The sequence below is a fragment of the Salvia hispanica genome, chromosome 3, assembly GCF_023119035.1.
Source record: "Salvia hispanica cultivar TCC Black 2014 chromosome 3, UniMelb_Shisp_WGS_1.0, whole genome shotgun sequence".
In the NCBI taxonomy this organism is placed as follows: domain Eukaryota; kingdom Viridiplantae; phylum Streptophyta; class Magnoliopsida; order Lamiales; family Lamiaceae; genus Salvia; species Salvia hispanica.
Window position 1 is genome coordinate 18,167,002 of NC_062967.1, and position 25,260 is coordinate 18,192,261.

Below are 25,260 nucleotides of genomic sequence, written 5' to 3' on the forward strand. Positions count from 1 at the left end.
ACTTAATGATGAGATAGTAAAGTAAGGGAGCTGGAAAAAAAGTAGAGATGATGACAACCCAAAAAGAAAAACGTTTTATTTTTAATAGGACAGAGGTAGTATATCGTACCGTTATACTATATTGTAACAAACTTCAATATATCATACCATTATAATGTAAGGTATACCAAATTTTAGTATACTATATCATTATACCGAACTTTGGTACACTATACTGTACGGAAGGTATAGTTTATAAATCATGAATCTACTATGAATATAACATCAAAATAAAATACTCATTTAATCACTTTGGCGACCATGGGCGGGAGCCGTGTTGAGTCTACTAACGGGCACCGCTGTAGGGCTGAGAGTATAGGAACCACTCGCGAGTTGAGAAGAGCGGAGGACGTCGCCAAAGATTGACGATGTAGAACAACAAAATGAGAAGAGAATAAGATTATGTGAGATTGCGACGGATGTGTGATTATGTGAATCTTCAGAGATTATTTTTTCTATTAATATTTTTCAAATATATAATCAAAATAGGGGTTTGATCAATTGCTAACTCACCCCTTAATCGCTAACTACAATTAATCTAAGACCATAGAAGCTTGGAGATCTAATATTCTATAAATTGCCATGTGTAATTTCGTTTTTTATTTTTTAATATTGAAAATATAAGAATAACTACCAAATTTAGGATTGAGGAACATTCTGTCAATATAGTGTATTAAATATGTCAACACAAATACATGAAAACGTAAATATAGTTTCATGTTGACACTATTCATATACTATATTGACATATTTTGCAAGTTGTATTGACATAATCTGATACACGAATTAGATGAAAATTCATGAAAAATATTATCAAACTTTGACATCGAAACATATGCATGTAGGATCTTGTTGGAATCCTTATAAAATTATCTTTAATTTGATATATGTTGTGTTAAAAAATAATGTAAATCGAGATAGTTATATGCATTTAAAGTTTTAAAATATTTTTAAAAAGTTAGTTATAACTAACTTTTTGTTAATTGACATTAATGCCCTTAATTGACATTTTTTGTATACTGTATTCATTATCGTGACTTAATGATCTTGTGTCTTGATTTAATGATCCAATGCGTATCATTTAGTTACAGTTAGTAATTTAAGGGTGAGTTAGCAATATAACACACCCTAATCAAAATATTCAAAAATTTTAAATGGATATATTTATGGTTTTAATCTTAGAAATAAATTATACTATTATTTCAATCGGTGTATACGGCACATACCAATAATCCGATCTATATTGTGGTACATCAGTAATGTCGATACATACCATATTTTCGGTATATTATCATGGTATAAGAGGATTTGACATAATGTGATTAAAAAAAAGAAGTGATAAATATCATTTCTGACACTTAAAGTATAAGAAAATATGATATCCAATACTAAAGAGAGATAGAGAAAATATCATATCCAGTACCTAGATATGAAAGTCCAAAAATGTCCTCCATGCCTTGGGGATATTTTTGGTCTGATAAATTGTGAAAAAGTACCATGAATGTGATTACACTTTAATCCAGGAACTAACCCATGATATTTTTAAAGTTTAGGGTCCGTTTGCGTGTGAAAGGCATAGTTCAGGATCAATTGTGTAGTTCACTCTTTTTAATTTGATTCCACAATCCACTAACATCTTCCACTATCTTTTTCCTCTCATCTCTTATTTTTTACCTCTCTCTTACTTTACCAATTATATATTAAAACTTGTGTCATTTACAGGTTTATCCATTTCTTTTTTAGTACGGAAGGAGTACAATAATTGACTTTAAGTAGTAATTATGAATAGTATTGGCTAATTTAACTCTAAATTCATAATGTATATTTAAAGGTAAAGTTGACATTAGAGAGTATTTTGTGATGCTTATTAATATAGTCTTTATTAAGGCCAGAACTTTATTGAAAACCCGTCTCTTAAGTACAAGCTAATGAAGCTGGCTATATTTTAATTTAATAACAATAATGTAATGCAATATAATATACCAGTACTATCTATCCATTGTTATTTGATAAAAGTATGTATTCATATAAATATTTTGTACTTTAACTATTTCTCTTCAACTATTTCTCTTAGGAAAGTTGTCAACCTAACAGGAACCTAGATCACCAATTGAAACCCTATAAACATTTTTTTGCATAAGAGAAATCAAAGAATATGAATATAAAATGTGCGTGTAACAATATACACTTTCCAGTTTCCATGTTTTTTTTTTCTCATTAAACATGTAAATAGCACTGATATTCCCATCATTCTTCAATCAGAGCCCAGAAATGGAATGCAGCTATATCTCACAAAATTGCTGGTACTGAACCATCGCCTCCCTACTTTTCCCTTTCTACATGTCGGGCCGAGCCGAGCCGAGCCTTCTACTACGCCTTCTTAGCTTGTTTATGTAGAAATCTGCACCAAACTAGTTAATATGACAGCAAAAGATGTTAAAAAGGGAAATGGTATTCAACAGCCCAAACCATGACATTCCGATGACTAGGGTGGAGCGTTTCCAATCTCAACTAGGAATATAAACGGAGTAGGTGGATTTTGCTAATCAGTAGCTCACACTAATGTATTAGTACTCAGATAAGGAACTTACTCAGACTAACGAGAAATCTGAACCAGGATGAATGAAATGGAATACAAACACACAGAGATGGCAGCCGCTGTAAAAAAGTTGTACAGCAGTTTCTTATCATCTCTTGTGGGTATAAAAGCTGACTTGAGTGTATTGGTGAGCTCAAAAAGCCGACAAGATATCTGCAGCAGCAATTAAATTACAGATTAAAAATTTTCCAACGAGAAAGGAATATTCGTAATTTTCAGCATATAGATTCAGCACATAACCAACCAAGATATAAATGGCAGTTGTCAGCATGAAGTTGAGCATTGGATAATCCGGAATGAAGGATAGCAACCATTTAGGCTGTCCATTGGGCGTATTAGATCTGTAATACAAAATCAAGAAAAACCCGTAAGCATTCAAGCAGGATTTTCTTGTTAAGATGTACAGGTGCATTTGAAGGTCAGCGTTCAAGTATCACCATATGTAAGAATTTAAGTTGTTAAAACACAGAAATAAGCACATACCTCAGCCAGATGTGGAACTGGGAAATATAGGTCTCCAAAGTAATTTTCCCGAGCCACCTGGAAAGAAAGCAAAGCAGCACTTACAATCAAGCAAAAGTAGCGTCATAATGCCAATATCTGTTGAGTGTTGAGATCTAAAGAAAATCATTATACGACTTACGCAAAAAGTGTCAAGGAAAAGTTCCGAAGGTTCTGGCTGAAATTTCGCAAACAAATGTAGACACTGTAAAAAGGGATAGAACAAATGAGAATATATCTTTGAAGGTCGCTTCTACCAGACAGTAGCTATGCTGTAGCTTGTGAAGAATTCTCCTCTTAACAAAATTTAAAAGAAACTGCCATTGAGACAATGTGTTAGGACATACCTTATGGGAATCCATGATGTGTAAGGATGCAACTTGTTGTATGCAATTTTGTCTAGCTTGTAAATGTATTCGTACCAAAGGTAGCCAACCTACAACTCAATGTTTGCAGTTAAGTTCAATGAAAATTAAAACTGAAGAAGGAATAATCAACCATCACACACTATAAATCAATAGATTAAGTGACTCACGATTAAGGTAACAGAAACAATGGATGTCTTGATGGTACGTCTCCTCTTGAGCTCAGATTCCTCCAATTTCTCCATCAACTTTTCAACCTGCAATGAGCCAATGACAAAATGGTCTTAGTTCCTAATTCATGCTAAGAAACATCAGCGAAAATTGAAAGCTAGAACATTACATTTGGGTGAAAATAGGCATAAATCATTCCGATGATCCAAATATAACGATCAAGACCAGACCTAAAATGCCACTCATGAAGTCGAGGAAGTTCGGGTTTTGCAGGATCACTATACCCTGTCAGTAGCATTAACAATCAAGGTATCAATTCTCTGGCACAAATAACATATACAGCTAACTGAAATTGAATTGGCCTAACTGAAGATATGAATATCACTGGAAAAGACAGAATGAGACTGGTTAAAGTAACAAGGAAAAATAAATGGATCACAAACCTAAAAGGAAAGTGAAAGGACTCCATATAACTTCAAAAACACCAGGAACTTCCCATACAAAGATAACTATGAGAAAGCACGCCAGGAACTTCAAAGCCATGACTGATCTTATATCATTATACTTGTGACCAATGCCAAGAGCCCCGTACACCATTAGAGTGAAAAGGGTATGCATTGGGCAGATGTAGTACAGCATATAGTCGTTATTAAGAACAATACAACAAAATGCCACAAAAAAGTTGAGCCTCCACATCATCTGCATTAAGAACCCAGTCAAGTTAGACCAATTGTTAGGAAAGCAAAAAAGAACAATGACAGATTGTAACATCACCTGAGCAAATCGAGCAACACTGAAATCTTTGCGAACATAATAATAGGAGAAGTTTCCAAAGCCAGTCATCCAAACATATGCAGCAATAAAAATGCGAATTGCATTGTATATCTCTGCTGCGGCAAAGTAATGATACATCAAAAAGAGCACCTATAAAAAACATAGTACATTTTCAGATACTTTGCCAGCAGAAAGAGATGGTCATCTGATAAGTGTTAGAAACATCAATATACACTGAGGGAAAGCCAGACCTACAGGTCGTGGGGCAGCACCAAGCCTATTTTTTATTTCTTCAAACCTACTCGTGGGTTTAACATCAAATTATACAAAAACGAATACTTGCCTGCATCCATCCTTTCCATTCCTCAGTCTGATGGCGATTAAGGTATAGAATTGCTTTTCCAGAAAATGCAGATTTATCGTGGTGCTTCTTGAGAGAAGTCATTGCTGAAGTTATGATGAGAAGTATATACAGAAAAATAAACAGATCGCGGTTGTAGTTCTGTCCAACAATAGAAAATGTGAAATATAGTTAAGACCTATTCTCGTTGTAACACAGCATACAGAAAATAGGTATTATTATACACTTATAGCATTTCTTTACCTTGTATCAGGAGTATAAATGTGATATTTATTAGGTTTACTGTTTTATTGTTATAAAAGTGTTCTCGGACTTAAACTTTGATCGGATAGGCATAACTGCAATCAGATTTTTTTATTAATAGCAACAAGAATAACAGAGAATGATAATGGCACCTTGGTGGAATCTGAAAATATATCAGTCCGGTCACATACGTAGAAGTAGAACAAAATTCCCCCAAACTCAGCCCTGCGCGAGTTATTTTCCAGTTATAACTGAAACAACACAACATAACAAAACATTAAAACATCATACGAAACTCACATTGCCCTTAAAAGTAGTCGATTTTCAAGTAAAAATGCATCGTCCATGGTTAAAAACCTGTAAATCACACACAGCTGGTAAGACGAATCCATCAATTTAATTATGAAAAATTTCAAATAAAACAGAGCTAATTATATTTATTAATGTACTCACAAGATAAACCAACCTAATTATGTTAGTCTTTATAGATGGACTGGATGATTTTGTAGACGCCGATTTAGCAAGACCTCCTTCCAATAAAACTGCTCGTTCATCTTCTTTGACAGCTTCACTTTCCAGTTCAGTCAGGTTATTATCTGAATGACTTTTGGAAGAAAAGAAAGTCATACATCATAGGAGATGAATAACAGAAGAAGATATGATATTGATAAGAATGGTTTGGTCCAAAGTGACAAGACAGGAGAATTCTTAGGAGCTTACACTTTAGAAAGGGAGGATGATTTCCTATACTCCAACCACTCAGAATATATCCATGTGATAATAACTGGAATTACACCAAGCAGAAACGACACCTAGAAAATCATAAGTAGAGATTTCTAAGGAAAATAGTTTAAGGATGTGACAATCCTCAAATATTGCTACACAAGCAAGAAGAGACAAAAAGTCACTACAACCTACAGATTAGAACATCCATGGCAGAATTGCAAAAATCACTTAATTTTATATTCAAAGATGAGAAATCCCCTGCATGAATTATTGCTACCTTTTCATGTAGTCATTTGTAATGATTAATTCAAAAGCTATCTTCTAATCAAGATAATGGAGATCCACACAATTATATTATCTGACGATAAAGCGAAACTAGTGGAATGCTAGATGAAAGTATGTTGTTCCTCATTCTATCTATCTCATTAGATCCTCACAAAGAATCAAGTCATAGAACATCTGAAAATTTCCATTTCCAATTGAAGCCAAAAAAGAGTTGAATTGTCCCGAAAGAATGTACAAGCTTACACGAAAACAAAAGGCCATACAAGCACGATCACAGATATACAGAGCAATATTTTCTAGTAGAAAACTGCATTTTCACATACATCACATGAAACTAACCAATAACTCAAACTGTAGCTTCAGATTCCAAAAACTCGAAGTAGAGAACTTAAAGTAGATTTTCATTAAAGCAGCAAATTCTATACAAAAAAAATTCCTAAAACCTAGACATAGGTTAAAGGAGTCATTAAACCCAAGCGATCAGGACATAACTAACTCAACAACTACACTCATAATGGAGAAATCAAAGCTTCACACACAAAAAAAACCATGTCACCGTTACAAGCTAGTCCACTGAAAATCCTCAAGTTTAGTCAGAAAAACTTGTCACAATGTCCAAATCCAAAATGAAGTAAATGTTCAACTCCGTTCAGGAACTCCCAATCAAGTGAAATCGAAGCAGAAATGAAGTGATTATATCGAAATCGGACCTGTCCAGGAGTCACAGGGCCCGAATCCACCGCCATTAGAGGAATCGGTGAATCAAAAAACAAGGCACCAAATCACAGCAATCTCATCGATCAAGTGAATGCACGGAGCTGAATCAGTGGAGAGTGAGGCAATGTGTATGAAAGGATAAATGCAGAGCCCTAGAAAATTGAGAGATTGAATGCAGAGATCTGAAGCAAGCAATGCAGGAGGAAAACAAAAGCAGGAGTGAGTGAGTGGGTAGAAATGGAATTGACGTCTTGGTTTGCTTGAAGAATTGATAATGGCGACTTGTTCGGTGGAGATGCATCTCTCAATCCAACCAACCGTTATTGGGGTAGTTGCTTTCTCATTATGCATTTTTTTTTTCTTTTTTTTTCTTCAATTTTTTCTATTCTGTATTTCGTGATATTACCTATGATCATTTCTTTACTACAGTAGTATAGGAGTACTATTTTTGGTTGAAAATGTTTTAGATAATGAATAGGTTCTAGCAAATTCTCTAAACTTTGAACTTCTATCTCAATTTAAATAATTTTCACAAAAAATATAACTAATTAACAGTAATTTTATAAAGATTCTACGAGATCCTAATTGTATATGTTTTGATAATAAAATTTAATAATTTTAATTAAATTTTTAATATTTTCAACAATCAGAATATAGATATATAATGTCATGACGAGAATTATGAAACTGTCATATACTCCCTCCATCGGTGAATAAGAGTCACATTTTTCTATTTCGATTCGTCCACGAAAAGGAGTCTCAGTTCATTATTACTATAAATAGTAAAAAGACTCAACTTTCCACTAATTCATTTCATTCAGATAATATTTAAAACTAATATATATAAATAAGACTAATTTTAAATTAATTAATACAAAATAAATTTGAGCCACTTGAACTACAAGATCCTTTAGATCTAATTGTTAAGATTTGACCATAGTTGATTATATTTATATCCCATTAATGTAATATTTTTAACTAAGCTTGATTATTATTCGAATCTATAATACATTCAAAATGTGAACGTGCGTTAATCGTGCATGAGTTGATATCTTTTAATATATTCATCCGTGTAATTATTTCATAATTAGGTTTCTTCATAATTTTTTTTCGAAAACAAATTTGAATCCAATTAAATTGTTAAAACAGCATTGGAATTTGATATTATAATTTCTAGTCACAGCAGATTAATAGCGCTCGTAATAACTCTCCTTTTAAAGTTAATCATCATTTAATGATTCATTATTTTGTTGACAATGTGTAAATGATGCAACAACCTTTATTATGAGGGTATAATTTGGCTGACCATAATAGGATATTTTTGTCAATATACATAACAAACAAATAATAAATTAACAAGTGTATTTATTGTTTACGTGTCTTTACAAAATAACCCTTTACTAATAAAATTAATGGAGTATTAAATTCTTCAATGGAGTTTGAGTAATGGGAATTGGTGTCTGGGAATGGGTCCGAGGAATGGTTGGAGTGGGGATTGGCGGTATAAGTTTATTTAGCCTAATTTATTTATTTTTAGTCACTTTCATACATAGTACCGTTTAAAATTGAAATAATTTATAAATTATGTTAGTATAATATTTGTATATATTTCATAAATTATGTTATAATATTTGTATAAATTAGATTTTAGTAGGGTTTAGTATTATCAATTGTTTTAATATACTCATTTCGTCCCACTCTAAATGGACTATTTCCCTTTTTAGGATGTCTCATTTTAAATGACATATTTCCAAAAATAGAAATATCATTTTTCTCATTCTCTTACTTATTATCTCCACTTAATTTAGAAAACAACATTATATAAAATTTTGTGCCAAAATATAAATGCTCAACTTAGAGGAGGACGGAGGGAGTATATACTTGATTCGTCTCATGCAATTCGCACTGTCATTTTAGATTGTAAATTTAGGATTGAGTAATTTGTGTAACTAAATTAGTATTTTAAGTGTAATAGAATAACACTTAATAATGAAACAACTTAAAATTGAAATAATACAAATAGTTTGAGACGAGCTGAAACATAAAAGTGCGAGTAGAATAGAACGTAGGTAATATAATATAGTAGTATCTTATGGATTGATATACTTAGTAGGAGTATTTATTTATATAGTGTTTACGTGTGTATACTACTAATTAGTATGAAAATTATATTACTATTGAGCATAATAATTATTATTATTATTATTATTTTGTTTATATATATGAATTAGATATTAATCAAAATTTGCTCTTAAATTGAAGAACATTTGAAAATTATTATTATTTTAATTTATTTAAATTTTTGTTTATATATGTGAATTATATATTAATAAAAATTTGCCCTTATATTGTAACGAGGTTGCTTATTCTGTCGATTCCAGTTAATCGGTTGTAGATTTTGGCTAACTCTATCATTGAAATTTTGATCGGTTCCTACACTAACTTGTCGGTTGATAACTAACTAATTAGTGTAGGAATCAAAATATCCCAAATCAAAATAGTAATATTCAATAACTAATACTTAAAAATTTAATAATTCAATAATATGTTATCAAATACTCCCTCCGTCCCAGATAATTCGTCCCAGTATTCCATTTTGGTCCGTCCCACATAATTTGTCCCACTTCACTTTTACCATTTTTGGTAGTGGACCACATATTCCACTAACTCATTCATACTCACATTTTATTATAAAACTAATACTTTAAAAGTAGGACCCACATCCCACCAACTTTTTCAACTCACTTTCCATTACATTTCTTAAAACCTGTGTCCGGTCAAAGTGGGACGAATTATCCGGGACGGAGGGAGTAATATAAAAAAATCCATGCCTAAAACCCAAGAGATCAATAGAAATTAGGAATAAGTCTAAGATCATTTAAAATTTTCAATCACGTGGAAATATTATTAATCTTTGATTCAAAATTTGTAATTGTGAATTTCAATATATTACATTATATTATATTGGAGATTTAATTGTATATAATATCGTATTAATTGAGTTTGTTTATGACAATAAAGATTCTGTTGTTTTGTAGGAGCTTATTGTATCGTTGTATCTTTAAATGACAATTCATTTTATACAATTGACTACTACCTTGTGTAATGTTAGTCACATTTTTCTTGTTTGGCTCTTCATAAACTACTAATACTATTTATATTTCAAGTAAGAACTATGGTGTTTAATTAATATATTAAAGTGAATTAAGTATGTTATTATTAACTGTTCTTTTATTATACTTAAAATACTAATTTAATTACACTAATTACTCCATCTTTAATTTACGACTCAAAAAGGAAAGTGTAAATAGCACGAGACGGACTACGGAGGGAGTATTTATTTCCAAATATATTTTAAATTTTATAAATAACAATTTATATATTACTATGGTTTTGAACTTAAGAACTTGATTTCCAATTATCTTAAAAGTTGTCCGACATAAATTAAGAGTGTGCACTATATAGCAATAATTTACGCAAGGTATAATTACTTATGTTTTCTATATGGAGGAATTTTGATTGATTTTATTTTTAATTTGTTAATTAAGCATCTCAAATGATTTTCAACTAAGTGTTCAAATTCAGTATAATTGCAGTATTGAACAACTGAGAGTTCTTTTTAATTTTTAGATTTAATATAAAATTAAAAAATTTCTAATTGATCTTATATTCAATTAATAATTTAACTAATTTGATTTGATTGAATTATTGAGGATTTCAATGGATTTTTATTATGAATTGCACAATAGTTTGTGTCTAATTTTTTTTATGAACCATTCAAGATTTCAATTAATCTCCAACCATCAATTTAATATTTTATATAATCAGAATATATTTTTTTATATATACTTGTAATATTGGAACAATATTTTCTCAAAAAGTTTGAATTAGTATGTAAAATAATTGTATAGTATAACGTTTACATTTATTTTATTTATAAGTTATTTAAATATTAATGTTAAATATAATACACTTTAAATTATTTCATTTGTAAGTGAATCTATATATATACAATCAACAATAATAAAATTTTATTATCATAAAGATATACATATATTCTGATTAAAAAGTAGTTATATGTATTAAACAATAAATAATAAAATATAAAATAATAAATTAAAGTTTACAAAAAAAACCGAGCAGATATCTGACATAAGAAACGAAAATGAGCTGCATATTCTAAGTTCCAAGATGATTTGATGACTTAGTCTTTTTATGTGTACTTATTTTGGGACAAAGGGTAAATTAGTCTTAGATAATTAACTAATTGTTAATTTTAAGATGAACTAAATCCAAGTAAATAAGCATTAAATGTAACAATATTTTATTAATATTTTATTTTTATGGCTGACCACATTATGGTCATTTAGCATTACTCTAATTGGAAATAGAAATTTCTTATTCATGAATCGAAATCAAGACAAGAAACTTCACATTTGTTGGAGAGAATTCGGTGACATAGAGAAGCAAGAAGCATAAGGTTAGTATTGAAATTGAGTTTCATAGTGTGTGAAGTGTGATTATTGAAGTTTTTTTGTTCGCCAAAAATTATTAAAAGAGGTTGGCTTCCAACTATCTCAACTTTGTCATTTTGTGATAATAAGACAACCATCAACATTTTGGAGAACCTAGTACAACATGATAGAACCAAACAAATTGAAGTGGATAGACACATCATCAAAGAGAAGATCAAGACTGGTATTGTGGAATTAACTTTCTTATTACTATAGCAGTGAACACCAAAAGTTCTGAAGTTGTGTTGTACTCCGCCATCCCATGTTAGTCGCACTTTTCTGTTTCGACTCGTCCCGAACTACTTACCCTATTTCTATTCTAAGTAAGAATTAAGATATTTAATTAGTACTATAATATAGTTAATTAAGTATTCTTATTAAGTAATTTCTCATTACACTTAAAATACCAATTTAATTTACTAAAAAATCAAGCTCAAACTTATGATCTAAAATAAAACGTGCGCTGTCACGCCCGTATTTTCTAAGGATAGAAAACACAGTTTATCGTGACTTGGGGAGGGTTTAAGAAGCGGGAAAAAAAAGGGGAAATAAACATATTGATCCAAAATATTTTAATAACTGAAAACTTAGAAAAACAAAGTACTATCATTTCAACAAAGTACCAACTCTAAGGAAATAAAGATTGGAACGTAAACAATTTGAAAAGTGTTTGACTCTCAATGCTAAAAGAATTTTAAAGAAAAGACACACTGCGGAAGCGTTCAAGACACGGAAAATGCCGAGTATGAAGACACGCCATATCCAACGATACTAAGCAAGCCATAAATAATCCATGAATTCTGCTCAACAAGTGTTTTACTCACGTCCCTACCGACTTTTCAAACTTATTCTTAATGTAGTTTTGAATAAGTTTGGGGGGATGAAGTGGTGGACCGTGAGTTTAGTTGTTTTTGCTTACTTTTGTTAGTTTTGTTCTTTGTTTTTTTTAAAACCCGAGGTTAATATAGTCATGAGCATAACATAGAAAACTTAGAAATACTCATGTTTAGGGACATCAGACCGAGTTGCCTATGATGAAAAGTTCTATTATGTTTTGTTTGAGTTGACTTGATACATTGAATTGAGAGTTTTGTTAAAAGGTGCACAATTAATGAATTGCTTGTTTACTTTGAATCATGCTTATACCTTGTGCGACTTGAGCCATAAATTTCTTTCTTGTGTGATTTATCTGCATTCATGTACTTGTTTCTAGAACTTGCTCCCAGTCTGCCTAAGTCTACATAGTGTTTAAATGATAAAAGAGGACGTTAGGCCATCCTTCTTAGCTACTTTATATATACAAATTTTTGACCTTACTCAAAATATTTTTCCTAGCTAGCCACTTTGAGTCTTTAAACCCTTTTTCTTTGGAAGCTAAATAAAGGGGGAATATCCTTACACTCTTGGGGAAAGTTAGTTTATATCTTGTGAAAAGAGTTGGAGAGATAAGGTAGAAAGAAAGTAGTGTGTTTAAATGTGAAAGTAGCATAGACATATGTGGTTTGAAATTTAAATTTTGTTGAGCATAAAAAAAAGGATGTATAAAAGAAAAAAAAATGAAAAGAAAAAAAATCGAGAAAGAAAAAAAAAGAGAGGAAGTGAGAGCATATATTCTTCACCTTATACACTTTGAGAGTGAGTGATAAACACGCTTCTAAACACTTGTGAGCGCATGTACTTCAAGGTGATCAACGAGCTAGTAATGAAAGTGCACTAATAAGCTTTGCTTGATTTGTTTGTATTCTTGTCGAACTCTTTATTTTTCTGTTATAAAAACTGAGGCAACTATGAAGTCTAGTCCTTAACATCCGTGTTTCTTAATTTGTTTTTCTCTTGTTTTGTTTGAGGACAAACAATTATTTAAGTTTGGGGGATTGATAAACACGGGATTTGCATGATTTTAAGGCCTAGATTTGGCTCGTTTTAAATGTCAATCTTGCAAATTATGTTCTTAAATTGCATATATTATATATTTTGGTATTTTGATGTGTTTGTTGATAAATGATAGAAAAAGATAGAAAAAGGTGCAAAAAAGGTGTCAAGGTTCAGCAGCCTCTGTTCGAGCCCATCTGCCAACGAGTTTGAAGTCCAATCAGTGCTTAATACATACCATTCTCTTCATCTTCGAAAGAGCTTCGCGTGGGTACCTTGAACATCTAAATCGGAGTTCTGTGGAGAAAGTTATGGCCATTTTACGAACGTTGCGCAGTGCAGTCAAAATTAGGCGGAAATTGGCGGAAATTGAAGAAAGGAAAGAAATTGTTGCCTTGTGATATCAAATCTCTCCTATTAATTGTAGGATTCGAAATTACCATCTTTTCTATTACTTGGAGGATAGTTTTTTACCAATTATAAATCCTTTTCGAGCCTATATATACCTCATAACCTAATTCATAATATTGATCTCAGAGCCTCCAATCCTCTCCATCCCTATACTTCTTCCATACCATATTCCACACTTAAATTCATCCATCTTCCATTGGAGCGGAGCTCTGCAGATCCAGGCAAGAGAAGACTGAAGATTGCATAATTCAACCTTGGGTTTTGTTTTATTTTTCTTCATGTCTAGTACTTTTTGTTGTTTTACTTGTCTATGAGTATTAAACATCTTTTGTAGAATTTTTGGTAATATGCTATGATTTTGAGTTATTAATTCAATTGTTTTTCCTTGTTAGCTCTTGTAGTTATTTCGATTTCTCTTGTGCTTATACATTTGTTTGACTGGTCATCTTATGAATGCATGTGGATTTTACTACAAGAACTGAGAAGTGAGTAGTCTAATTTGAAAGAGGAGAAATTGACGTCTTTGCCAATAATATCGAGAGATTTGAGCCTTTGAATGAAGCAAAATTATCTTAGGAGCTTTTAGGAGTTGTTGCCTTAGTTCTAGGAAGGACACTTCGGTTCTAGGTAGCAATCTACAAATTATATGCTTCGAGAGAAGATATAGTTTTACATATGTGATAGCTTAGTAACTCTAGAGACCGTAATTCAAGGAATTCTTTTGGATTTTAGCTTTTGATTGTGGTTCCTAAAATTCTACATTCCTTAGCCTGTTTTGTATATTATTTATTTTTATATTTTCCGTTATTTATTTATTTCTTTATGTCTAGTTTATAAATTCAAACCCAAAAACCATGTGTCTCTAAATAATACATGACGCTTAGTATATGATAGACAGTTGCTATCTTATTCCCTGAGTTCGATATCCCGGTACTGACCTTTAGCTATACTAGATCTACCTTGTATACTTGCAAGTATTTTTAGTGCTAATAAATAGTGCATAGTCACTTCAGATAGGTTCATTCAAATACGAAACATGGCAAGACAAACATTTTTCACCTCCTTTCACATAGTAAAAATATTTAGGACATAGTCCTTATTTAAAACGAAAGCCCACCTCAAAATCTTAGCTCCTCCACAAACTTCCTGTCCCAACCTCAACAACGTGCACAACTTCACCCTTTTCGAAATAACATGACATGCAAAATTAGAGTTTGCAAAAATAATTTAACAATGCATTCATCCTAAGTATATGTGATCAATTCATCTTTTACTCTTTTCTTAGTAAAATCTCACCTAAAGAAACTCACATAAATAAACTCAGTCCAACAAAGATCGAATTAATTAATCAAATTAAATACAAAAGTCACAACCAAAACTCGTTCTCTCGATCTTCACTAAACTGGAAAGGCCAAGCGATTCAGAATCAAACAACCTACATTCAATTAATAAATAAACTAGTCCAACTCATAGTTATTTGGTTGGCCAGGTTAAACAAACACAGAATAAAACTATAAGTCAGTAGCTAACTGATAGAAGGATCGGTTTGTATTATTTTCTGATAATTTCATTGTACATAGAGCACCATTATATAGGGCTAGGATATCTATACAAGGTAAACCTATTTTACATAATTACACTGATTCTATATCTCCTATCTTTGGTAATAGTTGATCCCATATCAATCACAAATATTCTCTCCCGATTTGATGCAATCTTCTTCCAACACTCCCCCTCAAGTTAAGTGACGGGGTTTCCGATACTTAACTTGCATAATACTTCTTGAAACAACTTCGAGTTTACAGCCTTCGTCAGGATGTCCGCCAGCTGATCTTCGGACTTCACATATGACATTTCAACTATCCTTGCTTCAATATTCTCCTTTATGAAGTGTCTGTCCACCTCCACATGTTTAGTTCGATCATGTTGAACCGGATTCTCAGATATACTAATGGCCGCCTTGTTATCGCAGAAAAGCTTGCACGTCTGAGATGAGTACAAGTCCAATTCTCTCATAAGTCTTCTTAGCCACAGTAATTCAGTCACTCCACTCTTAATCCCTCGAAACTCTGCCTCCGCGCTCGAGAGTGCTACTACTTTCTGTTTCTTGCTCCTCCATGTTACCAGATTTCCTCCAACAAAGGTGAAGTACCATGCAGTGGACTTTCCATTATTCGGATTCCCAGCCCAATCTGCATCAGTGAAACCATGTATGTCCAAGTGTCCATGCTTCTCAAACAAAAGTCTGTGTTCGGCTGTCCCTTTCAAATACCGAACAATTCTTAGAACTGCTTCCCAGTGTTCATCTTGAGGTGCATGCATAAATTGACTTACTACTCCCACAGCATAAGCGATATCTGGCCTAGTGTGAGATAGATAAATCAACTTCTCGACCAACCTCTGGTACCTTCCTCTGTCAGCTGGTTTCGCCTTTTCTTTCATCTGTAACCCATGATTCTGGACAATTGGAGTATCTGCAGGTTTGCAATCCAACATCCCCACTTCAGCCAAGAGGTCGAGCACATACTTCCTTTGGTTTATGAAGAACCCCCTTTTTGACCTTAACACCTCTATTCCCAAGAAGTATTTAAGAGGTCCCAAATCCTTCATCTCGAACTCACTGAACAAGTTTTTCCTCAGTTTTGTCATTTCTTCCTCATCGTCTCCAATAATAATCATGTCATCTACATATATGATCAAACATGTGATCTTCCCATTTTTCTTCTTGATGAACAAGGTATGGTCAGAATTGCTCTGCTTATATCCATATTTCTTCATTACCTCTGTGAACCTTCCAAACCATGCCCTCGGAGACTGCTTCAGCCCTTACAATGTTCGTTTTAATTGTCATACCTCTCCATCTTGGAATTCATCAGTAAACCCGGGTGAGGTTCCATGTAGACTGGTTTCGGTAACTCTCCGTATAGAAAGACATTAGTCACATCGAATTGATGAAGAGGCCAATCCTTGTTGGCAGCAATTGAGAACAATACCCTTACAGTGTTAATCTTTGCCACCGGCGAAAAAGTTTCATCATAATCTACACCATAGGTCTGAGTGTACCCCTTCACCACGAGCCTAGCCTTGTATCTCTCTATTGTGCCATCTGGCCTTCGCTTGATTGTAAACACCCATCTGCACCCCACAGTCTTAACTCCTTCAAGAAATTTTCCTTTTACCCACGTACTGCTCCTCATTAGTGCCTTCATTTCAATGAACATAGCATCCCTCCAGTGCTTGTGTTTCATTGCTTCATCAGCTGATTGTGGAATTTCTTCTTCTTCAGATAGTGCAGCCTCAAAAGCTCGAGCCATCTTAGCCAAATTTCCCTGCGCGAAATTAGCTATTCCATAACGACTTTTCTTTCCGATCTTTTCTGGAGAGTATCTCTTACGTGGAACTCCCCTTGTACTCCGGTAGGGAAGGGCATATCTACCAGTGTCACCATCAATGGTATTATCCTCATCTGCGAGATCTATACTCACGGGATCAGTGGAAACTGTATCGGGACATGGTTCAGGGATTATCTCGGATATCCTCGGAGAAGGATCAAGGGATCGCGGATGAGATGACACTTGTGGTGAGACCTGCTCGGCGGCAGTGACCACTGGTTCTGTTGGTTCCTCAATCGAAGAGTTTGAAAGTGGCACAACCCAACTTAGATAGTCTAGTGAACTATGTGGATCACTCTCCCCCTTACTACTAAGGTGGGTGTGGTAAAAGAATTCGGTTTCCAAGAAGTTGCAATTCATGGTGGTGATGATTTTTTTGGTGTGAGGATCAAAACACCGGTATCCCTTTTGGTTCACTCCATACCCTACGAAGACACATTTGGTAGCACAAGGTTATAGTTTGGTTCGTTCGTGTTTCGGGATATGGACATAAACGGTGCAGCCAAAGACTTTGGGTGGGAGGTTTAGGTGTTGGGGAATTTTGGTCATCTTAGATAGAATATCAAGTGGGGTTTTCTTGTTTAGGATTTTTGTGGGAAGTCGGTTCATGAGGTAGACGGATGTGGCTATGACTTCTGGCCAGAAATGTTTTGGTACTCTGGATTCGATCATTAGGGCTCGGGTTATTTCTAGGATTGTTCCGTTTTTCCTCTCAGCTACCCCATTTTGTTCAGGTGTATAGGCACAAGATGTTTGGTGGATCATTCCATTTTCCTTACAAAATTGGGCCATAGAACTATTAACAAACTCTCTCCCATTGTCTGACCGAAGAGTTTTGATGGTTGTATGAAATTGGTTTTGGATCATTTTGAAGAACAAGATAAATTTGTCTACAACTTCATATTTATGTTTAGGAAAGTAAATCCAAGTCATTCTAGTGCAATCATCAACAAATATCACAAAATGTCGGAAACTACCCCCAACAATTGGTGCAGGACCCCACACATCAGAATGTATTGAGGAAAAAATGGAACTCATTCGTGTATTTGTAAGCTTAAATGACTGTCTTTGGCTCTTGGCCAAAACACATGTTTCACACGAAAAATCAGTATGAATGGGAAGGTTCGGAAAAAGAAGTTTAAAATAACCAGGAGAAGGGTGTCCTAGTCGGTGGTGCCACAGCCAAATTTCTTGTTTCGTGGATCCTTGAGCCAACATCGCACTGCCATGTTGAGCTATCTCGTCCATGTAGTAAAGTCCTTGCTTCTCAGTGCCACGCCCAAGAATCCTCCTCGTCTGAATATCCTGTAATATACAAAATGTGGGATGCATTAGGAGTGTGCAGTTCAAATCTCTAGTCACATGACTTATAGACATCAGCCTTTGAGAGAGGGTAGGCACATGTAAACAATTTGATAATCGGAGAGTAGGAGATATATCAATGGTTCCCGACACCGCAACAGTAATTAATTCCCCATTTGCAGTCCTAATAAATGTGTTGTTAACTTTATCATAGCTACTAAAATCATCCCTTTCTGGGGTCATAGTATCTGTGGCTCCACAATAAAAAATCCAACCCCTATCGCCAGTTCTATCATCATTATACACATGAAATGCAGCGGAAATATTCTCTAAAGGTGCAAAGGGGTTATATGACAAAAATATGCAATTATTTGTGGCATGCTGGGTATTTTCAGAAATGTGGGGGTGTTTTTGATAGATCACAAAATCAGGGGGTTTATTTTTAATTTCATGGGGTTCATTCTGTAATATTTCTAATTTATGGGGGGGCAAATAAAAGGAGTTAGAAAAGCTAGGGTTTGGTTTAAAACCAAACCCTATACCTCCAGCGGTGTCGCTCTTCATCGTGCCCTGCTCCTCCGCCTTCTCGGCGAAATTGCCGGCTCCCCGCACGCCGTCACCGCCGGTCGAAGCATATGCTCCCGGCGGTTTTCCCTGCCCGGTCGTCATCTCTCTGTTTCCAGCTTGCCTCTGCTGCCCCTTTTCGTCTTCTCCGACCGATAGCTTGACTTGAGCTCTCGATTTTTGCTTCTCCTCCCACCATTCTGGGTACCCAATTAAGAGGAAGCATTCCTCCCGGGTGTGTCTCAGTTTCCCGCACAGTGAGAGCAGACCAATTGGGATTTGTCCGGCCTGTCTCCCGGTCGGTGCGCGGCTGCGGTGGGTCGTGGTGGCCCGCGATGGTTCGGGCGTTGGCTCTGAACGGCGAGCCCGTACCTGATCCCTCCCCCAGATGATGAATCGGCTCCTCTACCGTGAGCATCTCTGGTGGGTGGAGAGGACGAATTGATGCTTCTTCGGGTAGCCTCCTTCTTCATCCATCCGTAGGCTGCTTCAACTGATGGGGATAATTCGTCCTTGAGAATGTCTCTTCTGATTGAATCATATTCTTGATTCAAACCTGTCAGGAATTTGATCAACCGCTTGCCGTTGGAGAATTCCCGGAATTGGTCGACGCCTTTGTCGAAACACGTGATTCGCTGCTTCTGGCAGCGATCGATATTGATCCACAGCCCATTGATTCTTCGATAATATGTTTCTAGATCGAGGTCTCCTTGTTTAATGTTGATTGCTTTTTCTTCCAGGTCGTAGATAAGATATGGATCTGCTTTACTTTCGAAGGTCACTGTAAGGCTGTCCCATAACGCCTTCGAGGTTTGGTGATGTGCAAAATCAGCGATGATATCGTCTTCAATATTGTCGATGATCCATGAAAAAACGACCAGATCGTCTTCCTCCCAGTCGTCGTACCCTTTGCTTCCGGGTTCAGGAGGCTCCTTCCTGATGTGTGAGTAGGCCCCTCGGCCCCCTATTTTGACCTTCATCAGTCGTGACCAGATCGGGTAGTTTTTTCCGTTTAGCTTGAATGCCACCGTGACATTCTTGTTGTTCCTCAATCTTGTTGTGTTGTTTTCTGTATTTAGTTTGGTATCTTCATCGTCTGACATGTTTCTGGGTGGTGTAGGAATTGGTTTTCTTGGTTGATTTTGGCTTTTGGGTCGAGAATCGGTATTATCGGGGCTATGATGAGGTTTTTCTGAGCCTCATTCGTTCCTGCTTTGACGCTATGATAAAAATCCATGGGTTCCATCCTAAAACCAATTGATGATAGGAGGAGGGCCGATTTGATGCAATATTCTTCCAACACTAACAACAAATGCTCCCAGCAACCCACGTCTTTCTCTCAACTCTACTGTAATTCAAATTCTTAAAAAGGAGACAACACAAGTTCATAGTTGTATAGTAAATTACTCCCAACCCAGCACGTATTACTCCCTCAACAACTATATTCAAATAAATAATAAAACAATTATACTATATTTCTCCCTCACATACTACACGTCTACTACTCCCTGCCACCTACTCTGCTACTCACGTCCAACTCTCCATCACAAAAGTATAAAAGAAAGCTTATTTTATAAAAGAAATTAATGCAATACTCCCTAATCAACACACGTAAATACTCCCTACCAACACAGAATGAAATAAGAATTAGTAATTCAAAGATTTATACTTAAATACTCTCTGCCACCACATTTATACTCCTTTCCCAACGCCTTCATTAAACTAAAGAAAAAGGTTGAGGATTTATAATATAAAATACTCCCGGTCGTCGCCTACGGCTTCCTCAACGATTCAAACTTTACTATTCTTGTCTATCTCTTCTTCATTAATTCATGTTTCCATACTTGTCTCACGATAAAAGCAAAAACCAAATAAAAACGTATACTCCCTCACAAAACTTAAAGAGCAAAAGTAAAACTAAATAAATTAATTTAATATCTATATATTCCCAATCACCTCCGAGTACACCTATCTCATCCACAAACAAATTCTTCCTCACTCAAACAGCAATAGCAGAAAAAAAAAAAAAAAAAAAAAAAAACAAAAACTCCAATCTCCCTTGTTCCAGAATTTGAATCTTTTATTAAATTTTCTCATGTGTTCAATTAAAACATTTTTGGGCAGACACTAATATTTCCAAAAATCGAATTGAAGGGAAAAACAAAATGGCAGCTTCTAAATGGTGTTAAAGATCAAGGCTTTCACACGAATCCATCATTCAACAGTCTAAAGAATTTCAAAAAGATTTATTCCCGTGTGTGAATAGGTGAACTAAGTCATGGTATGATGAAGAGGATTTCAGATTAAAGGTTATACCTTTGGAAAGAATCAAGCTTGTTAGTAAACTGGAGGAATTGAGATCACAGCTCTCTCGATTCAGAACAACAATATGATGGAATTGACTACAAAATTAATATGATCATGCGAAGGTTTATTATTCAAAAGATTGAGGAGAATTTACCTTCGTGTAAAAAAAGAAGAAAGAACTGCAGCACGTTTCTGAAAAGGATCGTGAATGTGTATTTTATTAGCAAAACTGATAGAGATATTGTTAAATTCTCCAAATCCTTGTCCCACATCGGCTTGGTGATGATTCTAACTTCTCTATATAAGTGTGGACAACCCTCCCCTTTATGAGGCCTTTTAAGGGGTGAGTGGCTCATTTCTAATATGGTATCAGAGCAGGGCCCAAGTCATGATGGTTTATCTCTTTATCTCTTCTCTTGCCTGGTGATGATCCTAACTTCTCTATATAAGTGTGGATCTCTTCTATTGCCTGGTGATGATCCTAACTTCTCCATATAAGTGTGGATAACCCTCCCCTCATGAGGCCCTTTTAAGGGGTGAGTGGCCCAGATTTTAGGGAGTGGAGGTTTTGGTGAAGAGGAAAACGTGTAAAATAGGATCAGAAGAAGGAATTATTTTTGACTGAGTATTTGACTGCAGGAATTAAATAGGGATTATGAATAAATGGCTATATTAAAAGTATCCCAATTGAATTAGAATAAATGGCGTAGGAGAGAATAATAATAATAATGGACAAAAGTGATAGGCCCTAACTTCTCCATATAAGTGTGGATAACCCTCCCCTCATGAGGCCCTTTTAAGGGGTGAGTGGCCCAGATTTTAGGGAGTGGAGGTTTTGGTGAAGAGGAAAACATGTAAAATAGGATCAGAAGAAGGAATTATTATTTTTGACTGAGTATTTGACTGCAAGAATTAAATAGGGATTATGAATAAATGGCTATATTAAAAGTATCCCAATTGAATTAGAATAAATGGCGTAGGAGAGAATAATAATAATAATGGACAAAAGTGATAGGCCCAAATATATATATAATTTTAGTATATTAATTAAATTGTGGTGTTTTCTTTAAAGTACTTTGGTGTTATTCCAAGTACTTAGACGAACGCCCAATTTCCTCATCGATGATTCTCATGTCAAACTCGCCGACTACTTTCACCACACGATTGACCAACAATGATTCAAATCATTTAATATTTCCAAAAGCAACCAAATAAAACAAGGACGGTATTTGATTCAAAGATCTCACACTCGTTCTCAACACAAAACTCAACGTAAAAGGTACTAAAAAAAAACGGGTGTTACATGCGCGTAACATGAGACGGATGGAGTACAAGTTAAACTCCAGCGATCCTCTCACTTAATTGCCCGGGGGGGGTTGGAATATTATAGATGGATATAGATCATAGATACACATCTAATGAAATTGATATACGTCTAAATTTATAGAATAGATCTATTGATCAAACGTATGTACCCTGTATATCCAGATCGATTGGATTTCTTTCACCCAATATGTAGGATCTTCTAATTCCTCATATGTAGCTAAATATATCATACACTTCACAGTTCATTCCATATTCGTAACATATCCTATGAAACACATATCATAAAATTTATTGCAGACTAGTGCCCTCCATTGACTAATAAACACGAGTTATCAAATTATAAGTGAAAACATAATTAAATTGATTGATAAATTGTAGTAGAAACTAGTATTAATATAAGTTGGGATAACTAATAAAGATTGGTACTAACTAATCATGCCCGGCCTCGCGTGTTGAAACGCATATACAAAGATATGACATAAAGCATATTAATTTTGGAAATTTCCTAGGGCTCCCTTTTGGGAAATATTACTATGAGGAATAATATCTTGCAAGAGTCCATATTCATGAAACTGTTGTAGCTGGAGCTGATGATGATTGTACAAATTAATGCTAGTGCCACCATAGAGGTGAGGTATTTGGAGCAAGAGTTCTTGAGGAATGGCGGGGCCCTCCAACGTCGTAGATGGCCCGAATAATCCGCGGAGGGTTGCCGGAACGTGGTGGTTGTGCTGCCCCTCATAAGTGGTGATCACGATTGAAGGGTCTTGGAACGATCTCTCTACACGTTTTTTCACATTGCATTTCTGCGTCGTGCACCTGTAGTAGCTTCTGCGACATATATTTTAAATATAAAATGATCAGAAGGCTCAAATTATATGAAATGGTGAAACAAAATAGAAAGCAAGAAACATGAACATATATCTTCTATCCCACTTTTGGTTGTTTCCCATCTTCATTTTATTTCTTGTGTTCTGTCTTAATTTTGTACAATAATATTATTAGTTAGAATTCATTATAGCTTGTTAGGGTATCAAATTTTGAAGTTAATAATTACTATTCTATATTTATAAGTAATAAATGTAAATTAGACTTTATTATAGTAGTTGTACTATTATATAGTTGAAGACACTAGAATAATTAAACAAGCATGCAAAAGATCTTCATTTAAATAAAAACGTGATTTAGTATTCATTGCACCAGAATTTGATTTTTTAACTAAAGTTTGGGAAAAAGATAAAGTGGTGATCGTGATAACGAAGGAATAATAAGTTTCTAGAAAAGGTTTGGACTATTACCATGACTTTGTTATGAAAAATAGTGTTCACATAAAATCAGAGTTTGCCTTCACACTACACAAACAAACTAATTAATTAAATAAACACCAATCATAATTTAACTATTAGCTAAAATCACACAACTAGACAACCTGCATAATTTCTTGTGTTCGCATTCAACCGTTGTGAAAAAAACTCCAAAATTAGTAGTGGAATAAACTATACTCGAGCCTTAAAAATGATACAATCAAAATATAACTAACCTTGGATAAGGGCTGTTTTTGACAGCCTTCTGCCCATATTTTCTCCATTTATATCCATCTTCTAAGTGATCAACTTCACTCTTTGTCATGAAAGCAAATCTTGGCTGCCTTTCCTTCTGCTCTCCTTTTTTCTTTCCTTTGCTACCCCTTTTGTAAATTTACAAATATAATCATTATTGGTGTGTGTGAATTGGTCAAGCAGTTAAAGGGTTATTGTTTGAGGCCAAAGGTCTCAGGTTCAAGTCCTCGGCAACTCAAAAAAAAAAAAATCATTAAATAAGCTATACTTTGTCTCAACTATATCCATAGTGAAAGAAAAAGAATATAAACATACTCTTTCTTGGAGTTTTCTTGGTGCTTAACAATGGAGGGTTCCTTCTCTTTCTTACTCTTACCAGAGTCGGAGGAGGAGGAGGTGGAGGAGTTGGGTGTGGCCGGGGTTTCTCTTCCACCGGCCACCTTCTCCTCCTCTTTGGAGGGGCCATTGGTGGCGGAGATGGGGTTGTCATCGGTGGGCCCATGCAAGAACTCGGTGAAGCTCATGTAAGGCGAGGGATCGAACATTTCGAGGTGACTGTCGCCACCGGAATAGGGGACTGTGGCGGCGTCCCGGTAGCATAGATCTTGAGACATTTGAGGCGTGGAGAGTGAAAAGAGAGAGAGGGTTTGGTTGGTCTCTTTATTTAAAGCTTTGACAAGGAGAAGATTTTGGTTGAGGTTTAGAATTGCATGTTTGTTAATTTATATATTATCGGTAGTTTGATTTTTCTAACCTCTTATTATTTTATTTTTGTATATTGTGTGTACAACATATCATTCACATGTTGAATCAATATTTTTAATTATTTTCTAAACTATATTAAGAGCTTATATGACATGTCAGATTTCCCAAGGCGCATCTGCGTATAAGAATGTGATCAGTTGTTAACTACTATTTTTGTCGTCTAAAAATAAAAATTTTAGAAATAACATGGGTATTAAGATAAAGTAAGAGAAAAATAGAAAGAAAAATGTGATAGTGGAAAATAGGTCTCACTTCATTAAAGAGAAATTTTTTTCCTTAAATAGAAAGTTTCTATTTATAGGAGACGAACAAAAAGAAAATAATTTATATTTTTAGGGAAAAGAGAGAGTATTTACCAATTGTTAACCGCCAACTATGTTAACATGCAGTTTATGTTATAGATGTCAACACGAAGGTATTGTATGTCAACTAATTTTTTGTTGACATGACATCTACATTTACTATAA

The 25,260-nt window shown here is 34.5% G+C and overlaps 2 protein-coding genes and 1 pseudogene across 4 annotated transcripts; all 3 read right to left on the reverse strand.

Moving 5' to 3' along the window:
• Positions 1-2,176: 2,176 nt before the first annotated feature.
• LOC125210731 (protein REDUCED WALL ACETYLATION 3-like) lies at positions 2,177-7,074 on the reverse strand. 3 transcript variants are annotated; one of them, XM_048110314.1, is made up of 16 exons: positions 6,775-7,071; positions 5,774-5,865; positions 5,520-5,657; positions 5,354-5,410; positions 5,206-5,278; positions 4,793-4,951; positions 4,450-4,599; positions 4,119-4,374; positions 3,845-3,960; positions 3,675-3,761; positions 3,487-3,575; positions 3,282-3,344; positions 3,122-3,178; positions 2,883-2,979; positions 2,631-2,791; positions 2,177-2,450 (listed from the first exon to the last, which is right to left on the reverse strand). In XM_048110314.1, the coding sequence occupies exons 1-15, from the start codon at positions 6,808-6,810 to the stop codon at positions 2,636-2,638; spliced, it is 1,626 nt and encodes a 541-aa protein (XP_047966271.1). In that variant the 5' UTR covers positions 6,811-7,071; the 3' UTR covers positions 2,177-2,450; positions 2,631-2,635. The 3 variants fall into 3 exon arrangements, with proteins under 3 accessions (XP_047966271.1, XP_047966270.1, XP_047966269.1); XM_048110313.1 differs by having other exon boundaries at positions 2,177-2,440; positions 4,119-4,599; positions 6,775-7,074; XM_048110312.1 differs by having other exon boundaries at positions 4,119-4,599; positions 6,775-7,074.
• Positions 7,075-19,078: 12,004 nt separating this feature from the next.
• On the reverse strand, positions 19,079-19,694 carry LOC125216781. The gene is made up of 2 exons (XM_048118548.1): positions 19,614-19,694; positions 19,079-19,519 (listed from the first exon to the last, which is right to left on the reverse strand). Exons 1-2 carry the CDS (start codon positions 19,632-19,634, stop codon positions 19,079-19,081), a joined length of 462 nt encoding a protein of 153 aa, XP_047974505.1. The 5' UTR covers positions 19,635-19,694.
• Positions 19,695-22,806: 3,112 nt separating this feature from the next.
• LOC125216647 lies at positions 22,807-24,730 on the reverse strand (annotated as a pseudogene).
• Positions 24,731-25,260: the final 530 nt, after the last annotated feature.